The 16,904-nt window shown below is 36.8% G+C and overlaps 1 protein-coding gene across 3 annotated transcripts in view; it reads right to left on the bottom strand.

The window, feature by feature from the left end:
• LOC102697200 (interferon-induced protein 44-like) overlaps positions 1-16,904 on the bottom strand; it is a 111,486-nt gene that overhangs the window by 38,120 nt on the left and 56,462 nt on the right. For all 3 annotated transcript variants that reach the window (XM_069180168.1, XM_069180169.1, XM_069180170.1), the window contains 6 exons: positions 15,782-15,801; positions 15,032-15,054; positions 13,726-13,752; positions 6,698-6,736; positions 2,260-2,299; positions 769-964 (listed from right to left, as the gene is read on the bottom strand). In XM_069180168.1, the coding sequence (XP_069036269.1) occupies positions 769-964; positions 2,260-2,299; positions 6,698-6,736; positions 13,726-13,750 (300 nt within the window). In that variant the 5' untranslated portion in view covers positions 13,751-13,752; positions 15,032-15,054; positions 15,782-15,801. The remainder of the gene's footprint in view (positions 1-768; positions 965-2,259; positions 2,300-6,697; positions 6,737-13,725; positions 13,753-15,031; positions 15,055-15,781; positions 15,802-16,904) is intronic.

Here is a 16,904-nt window from a genome sequence, read left to right as displayed (position 1 = left end):
TGATGGGGACACTATACTGTAAACAGGTGCCATCCTTCGGATGAGACGTAAAACCGAGGTCCTGACTCTCTGTGGTCATTAAAAATCCCAGGGCGTTTCTCGAAAAAGAGTAGGGGTGTAACCCCGGTGTCCTGGCCAAATTTCCCATTGGCCCTTACTGATCATGGCCTCCTAATAATCCCCATCTATGAATTGGCTTCATCACTCTGCTCCCCTCCCCACTGATAGCTGATGTGTGGTGAGCATTCTGGCGCACTATGGCTGCTGTCGCATCATCCAGGTGGATTCTGCACATTGGTGGTGGTGGAGGGGAGTCCCCATTACCTGTAAAGCGTTTTGAGTGGAGTGTCCAGAAAAGCGCTATATAAGTGTAAGCAATAATTTATTATTATTATATAAATACTTTTATGTGAAGGGAAGACTGAAATACTGTAAATAACTGGGATATTCTGCACATTAGGATAACTGTGAGTTAACTGTGAGTGCACTGAAAAAAAGAAAAAAAAGATCCTGTTGCAAGAAAAAAAGGGTCCTAGCATCCTCATAATTGCTATATCGACACAACAAAAGCAGTTCCTGCATTTAGGCGTCACAATCCATGACATTAACAGTCAGGAATAATCCATACATTAATAGTGCCAAGTCACTGTAGAGTTTGCTATATACTATCATAACTAAATTACCCGTATGTTTATCAGCATTGCAAATAATTTATAAAGAATTTGAATATATTATTCCATTCAACAGACCCTCTAGATGGCTACTAACCTTCGTGGTAAAACTGTATTTATCTTCACCAACCAAAGCTCGGCTTGTCAAATGACCTTGAAACACAGAATCAATTGTATTGATGTAACTGGACTTTCCAGCCTTGATCTGTCCAGCCATCATGATTCTTAATTCTTTTGCTTCTTTGTATTTTGGTGTTAAAGTCCTTATTTCTTTCATCAGTCTTGCTTTCTCCCTGCAAATAAGAAAGAAGAGATCCCACAATAAAGAAAAAATAATACATCCTAGAAGGGTGTATAACTGGGCTTCTACACTGTTCTGTGGGTAGATACTTATTGTCAAAAACAGCTTGACGAAGTGGCTAACAAAATAATAGTAAATATTGAAATTTTGTATTTACAATTTCCTGTGATATTACGATTGTAAGTAGAGGTCACTCTACTTAAACAATCATTTTCAGACCAAGAATTATATTTTTTCTACCACTCTTCCTGTTCACATTTTTTTTTGCTTTTGCTACTCAACTAAGAACATCTCTGTTAATATATACAGATCCAGCCATTCAGAATGCACGCAGGATAATGCAGTAATTTGCAGTGAACACACCTCAGTGCAACATAGCACACCACACTTTTTAATATTGTGTTGAAGGATAGCACTGTTTTGTAAAACTGCCAGGTGGTGCAGTGAATGCTTAACATGGTGTCTGGAAGCCTGGTTTTGAATTCCACTCAATACTGAGCCCCTTGAGACAAACATTTCCAATGACAGAATTTAAGTTGTATAGAGTTTAGACTTTTATTAATTTTCTATTGTATATTACAGAATGTTAAACATTAAATTAATTTTTAAAAAAGAAACAAGTTCTATTTTACAAAACAAAATTACCATGTTGGGTACAGTAAAGAAATAGTTTATTTTTATATCTTGTTGTGAGTGCAACATGCTTTTTTTATGTTTAGATCCAAATGTTTTACATTACTTTTATATTATTTTTACATTTTTATTGTTTTACATCCACATAGATTTGGAGAGCTACATTACTCTGCCAGATATATATAAGGAACAATTTATTATTATAGCATAATGTAAACACATTGAACCTTTTTTAATACACATTGAAATTATGTATATTTCTTTATAATGCTTAATTCAGGAACAAATAATTAGGAAGCAATTTTATTTGAGATTTTTATTATGAAAAATATATTTATATGCGTGGCTTCTTACTCCAATTACTGACAACCATGACTAATTACCAGGCATTATGGATTCTGGGTTTTACACTATGGGTGTCAGGAGGTATGAGACGGGTTAAGGAATAATGTAGTTTTTCTTTCCAATTTCTTCCTCTTAACAATTTTATACTCATTATTGTTCTTAACTGAACACCTTCTATCAGTTCTTCAGGGACATACAAACACAGCAGCTCTCCAGGACTGTATTGAACAGCTTTCATCTCATTCTTACAGCTCCACATTGGGAGGTACAGTGTGATGTGGGTTTCATACTGTGTTTTTAAATACTTACTCTTTGCCCCAGACTATTTCCCTCCATGGGTTAACAAGTTCTAAAAAACAGAAATGACATCATGACAACCTTTATGTAACTTAAAATCATCAAAGTTTCTTCAATCCTTTTTCCTTACCTGGTTCTGGTTAACTACAAATTGACAGTAAAGTATCAGATTGTCTGAGACTGTTGCAATAACATGAATTTAGAGTTTGCACTGTATATTTTGACACCATAATAGAGTGATATGAAGAGGCTTGTAAATGCTTCTGTACATCTATCAGTCTGTATTTATGTGCTATATAAATGCAGTTGAACATGAACCCCTTAAGCACTGGTCCCACTGCAGTTCCTCTCCCCACTTTAATCTCCATGTCTTTTAGCAGTCCAGATTATTGAAAGTCAGGTTTATCTTGTAGCCTTTGACAACACCATATACAATCTCAGATAAATGTAACAATTATTTAGCTACATATGATAATGATATAAATGAAAACATTCAGATGTATAATTCTTCCTCTACTCTTTTATATGGAGTGTGAGACAGAAGGAATCTTCTCCTGTTCACCACTAGAGGGCCATTAACACTACCAAAGCAGCCCTCTAAATTGTTTTTTCCTCCAAGATTGTCACCTGAGAATGTGTCTCTTTAGCACCTGGGCTTCTGATCAAGAGCTCTATATTAAATTCTCACGCATCTCCCCTTCATTCATCCCAGGACCATGCTGTCAGCTACACAGCTGAGGTGACCTTTTTTCTTCTCTAAAAACCTCAGAGAATGATTCTATTTTTTTTTCCTCAAGGCTAAACGCGGACCAGTTCAAAGCTTTATCCCTCTCCGAATGTCCCCACAAAGAAGACTTATTTGATGGACTACACCATGACAGAATACTCTCAGATGCTTCATTTGTCATGATTTAGAACATCTGGCCTTTGACTGTCCGAATCAGCCAGATCCCAGGCAGGTAGATTTAGAAGACGGAAGAAAATCCAACTGCCCTGTAGCCTCTACTCACAAAAATTAAAGTAAAAGGGAAAACCATTGATGCCCTACTGGACTCCGGTAACTTGGGTACCCAGAGGGACAGTTCTTAAAAAAGAAATTGGAATTCATCCATATCCATGTAGATACCAAAATATATCCCACCACTGGTATTAACTTGAACACCTCTCAAGGTAAATATCGTGCTACCGTGGGTGTGGCCAAACAACTTCTCTATCCCATATTATTAGGAAGAGAGTCCAGAATTCCATCATCCAGACACCAATAAGAACACCCATTGATTAAGATAAGATCTTTATTGGCCATATACAATTTCTTGTATTAGAAATGTGTCTTTATGCATATCCTAGCTTGCTCTACATGAGACACACAGACGGGGAGAGAGAAGCTTGAGGACAGAGCGCAGGGTCGGCTATTTATATGGCACCCCTGGAGCAGCTGGGGTTAAGGGCTTTGCTCAGGAGCCATACAGAGTAGGATTAATCTGCCGGCCGCGGGATTCAAACTGGCAACCTTCCAGCCACAGGTGTAGATCCTTAGCCACAGAGTCACTGCTCTGCCCCAGATTGATTTGCTTCGAGGATATGGTGAATGACACCACGAAATGCCATAGGGATAAGAAGAAGCCATGGAGACCCAGAGGGAACCAAGAGAAAAAGAAGCAACAGAATCTAAAATAGATGTAGATTTATTGAATATAGAATTAACAGATCTAAAAGTGAGTGATCGCTGAGGTCAGTTTAAAACAGGGCAACTGGAAGAAGGTCATCTGAAACATGCATGTGTCACGTGAAAAAGATTGAGGGATTTCTGTGTGATCCTAACCAAACCCTTTCCTCTTCTTATTTTGTGGTGAGAGATTATCTGCTTTATTAGGTCCAAAAGGGAGAATGCAAAGAAATAGAACAGCTGCTTGTGCCACAGCCTTATCAAAGAACACTCCTCAATCTTGCACGCAGCCATCTCCTGGGAGGTCTTCTTGAGGTGAAGAAAACAGCTGAAAGTCTCCTCAAAGGTTTCTTTTGGCCCAGAATAAGTAAGGCGATAAAACAGTACTTCCAGTAGTGTCCTGAGTGCCAAAGGACAGCACCTCAGCCTTATTATAAAAGCCCCCTTGGTCCCATGCAATAATAGAAACATCTTTTGAGCGTATAGAGATGGATCTCTTATAAAATCTGCTAAGGGATACCAATATATATTAGTGACAGTGGATAATGCTACACTATATCCTGAGGGAATTCCTTTAAGGGTAGCCAGTGCAGAGAACATTGCTAGAGAACTCATTCAGTTCTCCTCTAAAGTAGGAATACCCCCAGGAAATCCTAACAGACCAGGGTACTCCCTGTATGTCCAACATTATGAGAGAGTTAAGTAAACTATTTGGTATTCATCAAATTGGAAACTCAGTTTATCATCCACAAACAGATGGCTTGGAAGAGCGATTTAATAAGACACTAAGAAGCATGTTAAGGAAGACTATGCACAGGGATGGATAAAATTGGGATCAGCTTTTACCCTATTTAATGTTTGCGATATGGGAAGCTCCCTAAGCTTCTATGGGATTTTCCCCTTTTGAATTATTATATTCTGGAAGACCCGGAGAATAATTGGATCTAGTGAAAGAAACATGGGAACAACAATCTTGTACATGTGGAACAAATGAGGGAGAGGATGAAGGCAGATTTAGAGAAAGCACAGGCATAACAAACCCAAATTTATAACCAAGGGGTCACACTAAGGGAATTTCATCCAGGGGAAAACTTTCTTGTGGCTTTGTGGTGGGAATCTGACAGTAAAAGTTGGGTCCTGTTAATTATAAAATTAAAATTAAAAAAGAAGCCAATTTCAAATCTATTACATTAATTTGTTGAAGGAATGGCATGGGACAGAATCCTCACCAGTCCAGTTTGTCCTTGATCCTCTAGAAGAAGGCACTGATCCAGTAGCCAAGGGAGACTAACAGTAGCTCAAAACCAGAGACAAGACTTGCAGGAGTTCCTGTCCCAGAATAAAGATGTATTTTCCAGAATACCAGGAAGAAACCACTTTATTCAACATCACATTGTTAAAGTAGCCAGGTAGATCGTGAAGAATCCTGCGCGGAGTAGTGTAACCGCGTTCTAATGCCGTAAGCCTGAAACCAGTCCAAAAGTTCAAAACCGAAGGGAAACACAAAACAAAGTCATAAACCAGGGAGCCAGAAAAATGAAGAGTACCAATACCAATAAAGCAAAACCAAAACAGCAAGCCGACAAGCGTAATCCAAGAATCAAGGCCTGAGGAGAAAAGCAATCCGTAAGACAGGGGAAACGAGACCAAACGAGACGAAGAGAAGTGTTGAGTACTAGGAGAGAACTTCCAAAAATACTGAGCAAAGGGTGAATGACTAAGGTTTCCTAAAATAGAGAAATGCAGAGAATGTGAGGATCGAACGAAACAGGTGAGTGGTCAGGTACTTTGAAAAAGTCTGCGCCTTCTTAAAGCGGCAGTATGAGAAGCTGGAAACATAACACACATCATCACGGAACCAGGGAAAAATGTATAGTCTCCCCTTACCGCATTCCCAAAGCAATAAGAAAGATTATTAAGAGAAGGTGGAGCAAATGTTAGCAATGGTAGTTTCATAGTGAGTGGGCCTAACCAATTGTATTTGGTTCCAAAGCCAGACAGAACAATTAGGTTTTACTATAACTTTCAAAAATGAAATGAAATCTCAGTGTTCGATGCTTATCCCATGCCGCGAATAGATGAGCTTATTTAACGGGTGGGCAATGTGCAGTATAGCACATTATTACAGTATATAGACTATAGATAAAAATGTACTGATGAACATGGCAGCAGGAGGTTGACTCTGGGCTTTGGGATTGGTTCCATTGGAGTAACTGTTTAAGCAGTATGGGTGGAGGTTTTATAGGTAGGGAGGGTAGCTGGAGGGTGTAGAAACAAGGTGTACTATTCCACTGAGAATGAAGTGTTATTAAGGATTTCTAATAATCTGTGTGCCTTGAACTAGCAGTCTGGTGCCTCTCTCTTAGGTTTTCAGAACACCATGAAACCCAATGCTATTTCCTTTTCCTCACTTTAGTTATATGGGCTGTGTAAGGGGGTGGGTATGATGTGCACACAATTGTTTGATCAAACTCATTCCGAGACAATCCCACTCACGGAAACAATCCAAGCAACCTTTTATATGATCTCTGATAAAAGAGCAACATATCACAGGGATAGTATAAACTGTTTTTTGTTTTTTTTTAAATAAATTTCCACTTAAGTGACAAGCCTGTCTTTCACTTCATACTGTAGGATAAGTGCATTACTTTTTAAAGTTATGGTTAACTCCATGGTGAAACAAGTAATTGTTAAAAGTAGACAAAAAGAAATACAATTTTGGCCTGCTGAGCCACCTTTTGTCTCATATTTGTTTGTAGATTATGTATGAAATACGAACCTTACCTGGATTTGGTGGTGGTGTTGGGGGGGAATGATGCTTTTCTGTATTAAAAAACAATTATGTGTGTTAAATTCAGTTAGGATTGGTTTCATGAAACAATACTACTTTTAAAATTAACTGGGTCTGAATGCTTCCAGGTACAGTAACTCCCCAGACTCTTGTTTTACTGCCAAACAGTTTCTGAAGAGCAGTGGTATGAAACATTTTGTACCAAACAGGTTGATGTTCATGTAAAAAGCACAGAGGTTTTATGATCAGCAGCACAAGGCCAGACAAACAGAATTACCCACATGTTCCAGGTTGAGAGCCATAGCATCTGTCAAGGAATTGTCTACAGTGTGTATTGCAGTTAACATCCTGGTGATATTGTAAAACGCCTTCCATGGAGCAATGGTTAAAAGTCCAGAACTATACCTGATTGCATCTCAGCCAGTCAACAACTTGTGATGTGGTATCTTAAAAGATGGAACCTATCCAATGACAGGGTTCTCTAAAGCTCCCTCCATCTCACCTGGCAAATTGACAGTCGTGTATTCTGTTTTTCTTACAGAAGATTCCAAAACTGTTCTTGGCAAAATACGAAGGACATCTCAACCTAAAACTATTCAAGCTGCTATTGTGTAAAATGACGAGTGCATAAATGTGTTGTAAAAGGTTGTGGTTTCTGGTTTCTAAATTGAGCATAGGATTTTATGCTGCAAGACCTCTGTTCCTTTCTTTTATATTATATTATGTTCGATTGCTTCCTAAAAAGTACTCTCACAATTTACCATCAGAATTTTTATTACAGTAAATTAAAACCCCTATTCACTACAATGGTGTAAAGAGGTTAGTTTCACAGAGGGCTCAGAGAAACTGGCCCGTTCAATCTAGCTTATCCTCCTGGAAAAGCCTGTTGAGAGTTGGGCTGCAAGGCACAGGGGTTAAGAAGATGAAAATGGCACTTTTGTTCCTCCTTTTTTGCAAACAAACTGACCTTTCTGTGCCCTACATGCATTAATGCCCAAATCCAAGCTATGGTCCAGGACCTTTGTTTCAATATATTAGAGAAATTGGTCCAGCACTGTTATCCTTGTGTCCCAGAGAAATGGAAAATATTACAGCTCTGAATGGTAGGCCAAGGAATGCAATGTAGCTGTGGGATATATTTCAATTAAGTCAGTTCAGTTTGGAAATCAACCTAAGAAACACAGCTAGTTTTACACAAGGTCAGCTTGAATTTCAGAGAGGAAAAAGATCAACTTTTAACCTCCTTAGGTCCTACAGCCTCAGGGCAAATGCCATTGCTAATTGCAGGCCAAAGAGAATAAAAGCCTCTTTCATGTCCTTGAAATATTCCTAAATTCCTGAAGTCCAGGAACTCTGCTTGTGTTTCAGGGAATCTGAAGTTTCTTAGGGCACTGTGAAGTCCATGGTACAGATGCAGCCATTCAAAATGCGCGGGCGATACCGCATTATTTTCCGGTACGCTGTACGCAGTCTACCGCGAGTTACCGGTAAATACCGCAAGTTACCGGTAAATACCGCTAGCAAAATAATAGTATCCGGAATTTCCGCAAGGTGGAGCTAATAAAGCTCAATCTCTCATGTTTGAGCTGTAGCCATCAAAGTCTTTAACGAAGATATTACTAATAGTATTAATAATAAATGACCTTGGATCAAGCTGTAAACTCAAAGTATTGCCCTGGTCCACATTATTTTTTTCATTGACCGTCTTTGTAAAAGTAACACCACAGCATTTTGCAATCACGCATTTTTTTCCAATCATGCAAAGTACAGTATTTCTTGAGACTCGATTCACCATGCCTTTCACATGCTCATAAAAGAGATTGATTTAGGAACATAAACATATTACCGTATGCAAACTGTACTGTATACAGTATGTATATGTATATTTAATGTCTTAACTGTGCCCGTTTAAGTATTGAATATTTATATGGAATTTTACCACTGAAGGGAAATCTTAGTGCCTGAGCATAAAAAGAATAGGAGCATACTGCAACGCGTGTGAAGGCCATAAACGATATTAATTTTGGAACATAAACATACAGTATATGGCTGGTCTCGGTACTTTAAAGAAAACATACACGGAACATGGTTTCATTATGACCAGAATTGGTCTTGAGATATTTTTAACTTGATTTACAGTATTTTAGAGGTATGTCTTGACACCGATACTACGTAAATACTGCTCACGTACTGTATATGTTTCTAGGTTTATATTATGCATTTCATACAGTCAAATTAATTTTGAGCAACTGATAAGAAGCGCGAAACGGTATGCCCAGGGTGTTTTAGTTTCGTTTTGTGCGGGGACTGCTTTAACTATATCGCCGTGGATTGATTAGAGATATCAAGTACATACAAGTCATTTTTTAAATGTTGTAGTTCGTCTTGTAAAAATGTTACGAGAACATCATCTGTCAACAATTACACAGGTTCTGTTTCCATATTGCCGATTTTGGCTACGTAATATTATTTTCTAATTTCACATTGTGAATATATGATTTGGGCAAACAGAGCCGCAAAGAAGTACATTATGGGTTGTTGTTTTTTTTTTTTGCAGTTTTATCTAGAACAAGCGATGCTTAAACCTTTGTCTGGTTCTTGTGAAACTATCCAAACGACAGTTACCTACAGTAGGAGTTGACTTCAGTGATGTCACTGATGGGATGTTTCTAAAAATCCATCCTCTGTAAAACGTCTTCTCTAGTTGTCCTGCATATGTATTCGCTAATGAAGCTGTGTGTTCTGAGCCTGGTTCTCTACATTTCTGTATGAACCAGCTTAGAGGGCTAAAGACAGCTAAATGACTATTTTTTAACAAACATTTCTTTGAAAAAATGAAACGTTTCCCTTGGTCAGAGATTAAATAAAACCTCACTCGCACCAAACAAATTTATATTTCTAAATATCACAACATGATCGAATTTAAGTCTTTTTAATAACAATGAATAGTCACCTATGCGTTACAAAATAAACATTTATATTGATTTGAATCGCGTTTTGATTTAAATCGTAAACGCGTGTTTAAATATATGTGTTTAAAGCCGATATACTGTATAAAAGCGCTGAATCTTATGGAATGTGTTCCGCCGGGGATTCAAAAAATTTATTTTTTTTAATCGCGTATCTAAGGAAAATTGCAGTATAACTTTGTTCATGCACAAACAGTGGCATGTTACATTATAATTTAGGTGTCTCCTCTTGCCAGAAAGCACTAAATTGCATTTTGAGTGCGGTTTTTGACTTTTTCTAAATTGCAACCCATAAATAAAGCTGATACAGTTTAGACTTACTGTATTCTAAACTGTATTACAACAGCACATTGGACAATGCAACGTAAATTGCAAAAATGCACTTGGAATCTGTCCAAGCCCTACTACGAAAATTATTTAAACTGCGACACTTATCATTCATCTTTAAATAAACTTTATTTTATATAGCATTTTAAGCAAATAGGTAATTAGATTGCTCATAAACCTAATCGCTTTTTCTACATAAACACAGCGTGATTGCTCTCTGAAAATGCTTTTCCTTTATATTTAGGCTCAGATTTCAACTATAGATCGTATTATTATAAACTTTCTTGGAAAAATGTCTTTTATGTAAACCATGTTTGCTATTAATTCATTTAGGGCTAAAATACGTTCATTGTCTTCCAATCGAGTCGAGTTGACATTGGAAGCTTGCCACGCCCGGACTGTTACACCAACGCATTAGCATGTTAAAGCGATTTCATTGAAGAGCCTAGCTACTAGTTAACACTGTACTTCCTACTTTGAAAATACCTGTGAAACCGGTTTAATTCGTCACAGCCAGCACTCCGGCAGAGAGGGGGTTGTACTCGTTAATGTCCGATGACATACAAGTGGAAAGATTACAGATTTTAATCGTCTTTTTTCTGAACCAGGGAAAATCTAATCATGTTTCTCTATAACAATAATAAAAAAAAACTTTATTTTACATATCACCTTTAAAAGTGGCATCTCAAAACAATACAGTAGATGTAAACCACAGATTACAAGGTAAATACCCAGACAAACGCAAACGCGTTTTTAATAAAATGCTTTCATTCATTCAACAGAGAGAGGGAGCGTAAAACCTGGGTGTAACAGCTGTTCCTTTTTCTGATCACTCGCTCTCTGAGATACATGGGAATCCAGGCTTTTTTTATCAACGCTTTCTTTTCCCTATACCAGATCTTATGGAACCACTTCAGAAGGGTGTCAGCCAGTCAGATTCCAGGAATCGGTACTTTAAAGGAAAAATACACACCGGTATTCCATTTCTCCCTAAACATTTTAAGCATCGAAGTATTTAACTAACATGTGAAATAGCGTGTGAAAAAGTGGTAGTTTTAAGCTTTTCTGCTAATATAATATGGAATCGCGTATCTAAAGAATTTAATAACGATATGATTATATTCGTGTACTGCGACAGGGCTGTGTAGGGCTGTTTCGCCTCTCTCTTCATGCGACTGTACCAGGAAGAGGATTTCTTTCTATTTGAAACGTGTATTTTAAAAGTTTAAGAAGTAAAAACCTTACAGCGTACACAGATTTCTAAACTGATCAGGATCGTTATCTTTGTCTTATGCATAATAATGTTCACCGCTCTGTCCAGCAAATTAATAATAAACTTTATTTTATATAGCGTTTTAAACGAATAAGTAATTAGATTGCTCATAAACCTAATCACTTGCTTTTTCTTTTTATTTAGGCTCAGATTTCAACTATAGATCGTATTATTAATAACCATAATAACAACCAACCAACAAAAACAACCATATAAACATAATACCAACCAAAAACATAGATAACGACCACAATACAAAATCAAATATATCAAACCATTATACTCTCGCAAATTCCTTCAATTATCATAATCCCGCCCCTTATGCAAAACCAAACCCTCCTCCCATCCCAGTTTATCCTCTTTATCATAAACAAAATCCACCTCAATTTTCAACATAAAGCATTACACAAAATCAATACCTCAACACTCCATACTCAACAACGATAATTCACAAACAGACAGAACATGTAACTCCACATTCCCAAACAGACCTTATTTCCATAGCCCCGCCCCTTATGCAAAACCAACATCCCTCCCCTGTTCTCTCTCTCCCCTGGCGTTTGTAATCGTTTTTATTTTCAAATAAATTTTAGCAAAGTCATGTATTTTAAAAATCTTAAGATTTTTATATTTATGTCTTTATTTAGTGGTTTCATTAGTGACAAAGGCTAAACTTTCTTTGAAAAATGTCTTTTATGTAAACCATGTTTGCTATTAATTCATTCAGGGCTAAAATATGTTCATTGTCTTCAAATGAAAGAAGGGTTCCTTTCACCGTGAACGGGTTGAAATTAGAATCTTGCCACGCCCGGACTGTTACACCAACATATTAGCATGTTAAAGCGATTTCATTGAGGAGCCTAGCCTTTCTTAACTAGCACTGTACGTTTTTGAGGGGGGAGGTGTCTTTCGCTGTGAAACCAGTTCAGAAAAAAGACGATTAAATTTAATAAACGATTAAGGGTATTTACCTTGTAATCTGTGGTTTACATCTACTGTATTGTTTTGAGATGCCACTTTTAAAGGTGATATGTAAAATAAAGATTTTATTATTGTTATAGAGAAAAATGATCAGATTTTCCCTGGTTCAGAAAAAAGACGATTAAAATCTGTAATCTTTGCACTTGTACAGTATGTCATTGGAAAATACAATCAGTTTCTGCTTTGTGTAAGGATGGTTTCAAAAAGTAATCTAAGTGGTGAGAAAGCTGTGCTCCTCAAAGCGCTTTACAGGATAAAAACAATAACAACAATAGTGGCTGGGCAAACAATTTTTTTATAGAAATACAAAATGAGATACTGTATAATGATGTGCATGAACAAAGTTATACTGCTATTTTCCTTAGATACGCGATTAAAAAAAATAAATTTTTTGAATCCCCAGCGGAACACATTCCATAAGAATCAGCGCTTTTATATATCGCTTTTAAACACATATATTTAAACACGCGTTTACGATTTAAATCAAAACGCGATTCAAAACAATATAATTGTTTATTTTGTAACGCATAGGTGACTATTCATTGTTATTAAAAAGACTTCAATTTGATCATGTTGTGATATTTAGAAATATAAATTTGTTTGGTGCGAGTGAGGTTTTATTTAATCTCTGACCAAGGGAAACGTTTCATTTTTTCAAAGAAATGTTTGTTAAAAAATAAAGTCATAGTTCCATGGGATTCGATCACAGACCGTGTGACATGGGAGTCAGGAACCTAACCCAGTCACATGCAGAGTGCTGAAAAAGCACTACAGAAACATTATCGACAGACAATGTACAGCGTGTACTATTCTTGTGTTGCGGTACATGAATATAATTATATCGTTATTAATTTCGTTAGATACACGATTCCATATTATATTCCCTTTTAATCAAATTCTAAAAGTATGCTTGTTGACTCCGGTATCTCTTTAGTTAAAGACTTCGATGCTTAAAATGTTTAGGGAGAAATGGAATACTGGTGTGTATTTTTTCTTTAAAGTACCAAGACCAGCCATATACTGTATGTTTATGTTCCAAAATTAATATCGTTTATGGCCTTCACACGCGTTACAGTATGCTCCTATTCTTTTTATGCTCAGCTACTAAGATTTCCCTTCAGTGGTAAAATTCAATATATACAACGGGCACAGCAAAGACGTTTACTGTAAGTCTTTCTACGACAGACCAACGGACCACGAGTGCCCCTGTCGGTCAACCAATCACTTACCGCGGAACCGAGCGTCATCTTGCGTCACAATGCGCGACGCCACCTGCGGTACGTGTCTGTAACGCGCACTTTGAATGGCTGCATCTGTAGTAGTTAATGCCATTCCCTTTTCCTCATTTTAGTCACACTGTCTAAACTCAGGGAACAAGTAATGGTTAACTCAACAATGAAAAATAAAATGTAGAAACAATATTTTTCAGCTACCTTTTGTTTGTAGATTATGTATGAAAGATTAATCTTACCTCGTTTTGATTCAGAACTGCCCATTTCTGTATGGAAATAGAATTATGCATGTTACATTCAATCAGCATCAATTTTGTGACATTTATTATAATCCATGTGTCCAAGTGTGTTAAGATTTCACATCACTGTAACTTGAGTGTTGTCTGGTTGTTTTGAGGGAGTTAGAAGAGCATAAGTTGGAATAACATATTAGGAAATTTGGATAAACACTGGTGTCTAATTAAATAAAGCTATAATACTCAAAGAATATCCTCATATTTCTACAGTATATTCATCAAAAACTTATATTTTCTAACATACTAATATATACAAGAACTTAAATGTTTTATTATATATGTAGATAATAAGGGAGAGTAACATAAGTTTACTGTTTACTGCATACATGTCAATACTTATACTGTACCATTTAATCATTGTAATAATGTAATTCAGTAATTTCATGACATGTACCTCAGGAATTGATTTGGGACCCCCTGCTATTCCTCATTTACCTGTTCCCACTTGGCTAACTATTAAGATTACATAAAAAGGTCTAAATTATCATTTCTATGCTGATGATGCTCAAATCTGCGTTATACTAATGGTTATACTGGTGTTGATGAGTGGCAAAAGTTTATTGTCATTATACTCATATACATATACAGGTATATGGTATAACGAAATGCTATATAGCTAGCTCTCAGATGATAAGTAGTACAAAATAACAACAATACATTTGTATAATAAAAGAAAGACCGAGACAACAGGCAGTGTGCAAAACAACACCAGGCAATGTGCAAAACAACAAAAGGTAACAGGTAATGTGCAAAACAACATCAGATGTGCAAAAATATACACCAACAGAATAATTAAAGGATAGAACAATGATGGGGAGTGTTTTGACATGGAGGTAGAGGTAGATTTCAATATGTGTTTGAGTTTTTGGTAAGAAAGAAGGCACTGTGAGGTTCAGACCGTAGGTGAGAGAGGCTGATATATGAGAGTCAGATATACAGTACAGTGCCTAAAATGTATTCACTCCCATGGAACTTTTCACACATTATTGTGTTACAGCATGGAACCATGATGTATTTAACTAAGAAAAGTAATTAAAAATAAAAAAGTAAAGAATTTAATGCATCTAATATTAAATTATTATCTAGTAATCTAGACCTGCTTTAAAAAGGTATATCTGTTATTCTGTTGTTACAATGCAAAACAGTTTAAGTACAGCATTGATGCAGATGTTTACATAAAATACATTCATGTATATGTTAATGTTTACATTTGTTTATAAATTTATGGATAAAAAAATATTTTTCTTACCAGTTTCAAAGAAAGGCTCTGGTCTGGTCAGCCAAAAAAAAAGATAGTGATTTAAACCTTGGCTTCAAGTCACATATATTTATAGAAAACACAGAGAACCAATCAGGAGATGACTGATAAACATGAAACTTTTATTTTCACTTTCAGTATTGATTATCATTTCAAGATGTTTAATCATTAATCATTAAGGGCACTGTTCCTCGTGTCACACTTTCATCACAATCACTGGCTTTGGAGAAGCTTTCATCACTTGGATATGTTCGGGATTAAAGTTGTGCTTAATGACATATTTCATACAGCTTACAGTATGTGAAACAACAATAACAGCAATTTTCACTTTCTTAAACTCTTTCAATGTTCCTAACATTTCTACACGTTGGTGTCTATATAATTACTTGACAGGACAGGGCTCACCCACAAATGGTTTCATGCACATATTGTTATATGCTAGTTATACCAATGTGGATTAAGACCTAACTATTTAACATTCTCTAATGCATATGTGATATCAGTAAACAATGAGGGCACACACTTAATTGAGACTACCTAGTAAGTGTCTTCACAGCCTGTAGATCACGAACGACTGGAGTGCTTGGCGGTTGATCTCAAGAATGTTTTGTGAAAAATCTATTTACTTTTTTCAATAGCCCAATCATCCATTCAATTCATTCTATGCATATAATCTCATACATTTTACTGCCCTTGTGTGTGTTTAACCCTTGTCGAGTAGGTTGTAAAAGTCTCTGTTACCTGGTTGCTGGCTGATGGAGCTGTGTAAATAAAAAAAGTGTGTTACTTTCAAATGCACCCTACATCTGCTACAGTGCATAAGGAGCGAAACAGTCTGGCCATGATAAATTCACCAACAGTTTGATAAGTTTGTTGCCTATTTGATAGTTGTTGTTTTTGAGCAAAAATGAGTGAAGCATAAAGAATGGAAACTTACCATTACCACAGGGAATGGGAGCATGATTATTTTTTTGTACATTTGCATTCAAAGTTTGTGTGTCTAATCTGCAATGCTAGCGTCTACACGAAAGAAAGGGAAACATAGAACAACATTTCAAAACTCCACACAAAATGTATGATGTGGACTTTCCTGCTAAAAGTGAGTTACGGAAAAGAAAAGTGGAAGAGTTAAAATCTCAACTAGCAGCACAGGAGTTGGTTTCCACAAGGTCCAATACAAGAGTGAAAAGCGGAAATCATTGCATCGCTCTGTGATAAACACAAAAAGTAATTCAGTGATGGAGAGGTCATAAAAGAAGCATGTGCTGAGGCAGCTGACTTGCTGTTTGGAGATTAAAAGAAAAATGAAATCTCAGCTGCCATCAAGGACATTCAATTGTGAAGAAATACCGTAACAAGGCGATGTGAAGCAATGGTGAAAGAGCACCGGCGATGGCTGGCCTCACCAGTGGATTCATTGCACTGTGCAAACAGTGAAACTTTTCTGGATTTTATTCATTATCACTGCATAATTCATCAGCAAGCATTGTGTGGGAAGATTTTATGAGAGACATAATGGACATTGTGATGTCCACCTGGAGGAGGCAGACGCAGACCACATAGACTTGTTGCTGCACACTGACATGCAATGTCTCAGCAGAGGTAAATTTTTGATGAGGTTCAGAGAACTGTTTCTCAAGTCGTCTAAACATGCTGGCCTGAATGAGCTGAATGTTGAGCTGCAGGGACAAAATAAAAATGCCATCGACATAATCAACAGTGTCAACACGTTCAATAGAAAATTACAAGTGCTCTCCAGTAAGCAACAGTGCCAAGACCTGTGTTACACTAATCATATGCATTCAGAGCTTGAGCATCAGGGCAAAGATACAGCACAGCTTGACAGCACGTTACATTGAACAAG

This window comes from Lepisosteus oculatus, chromosome 18 (assembly GCF_040954835.1).
Source record: "Lepisosteus oculatus isolate fLepOcu1 chromosome 18, fLepOcu1.hap2, whole genome shotgun sequence".
In the NCBI taxonomy this organism is placed as follows: domain Eukaryota; kingdom Metazoa; phylum Chordata; class Actinopteri; order Semionotiformes; family Lepisosteidae; genus Lepisosteus; species Lepisosteus oculatus.
The sequence above is the reverse complement of the archived record's forward strand: the minus strand, read 5'-3'. Positions and strand labels throughout refer to the sequence as shown.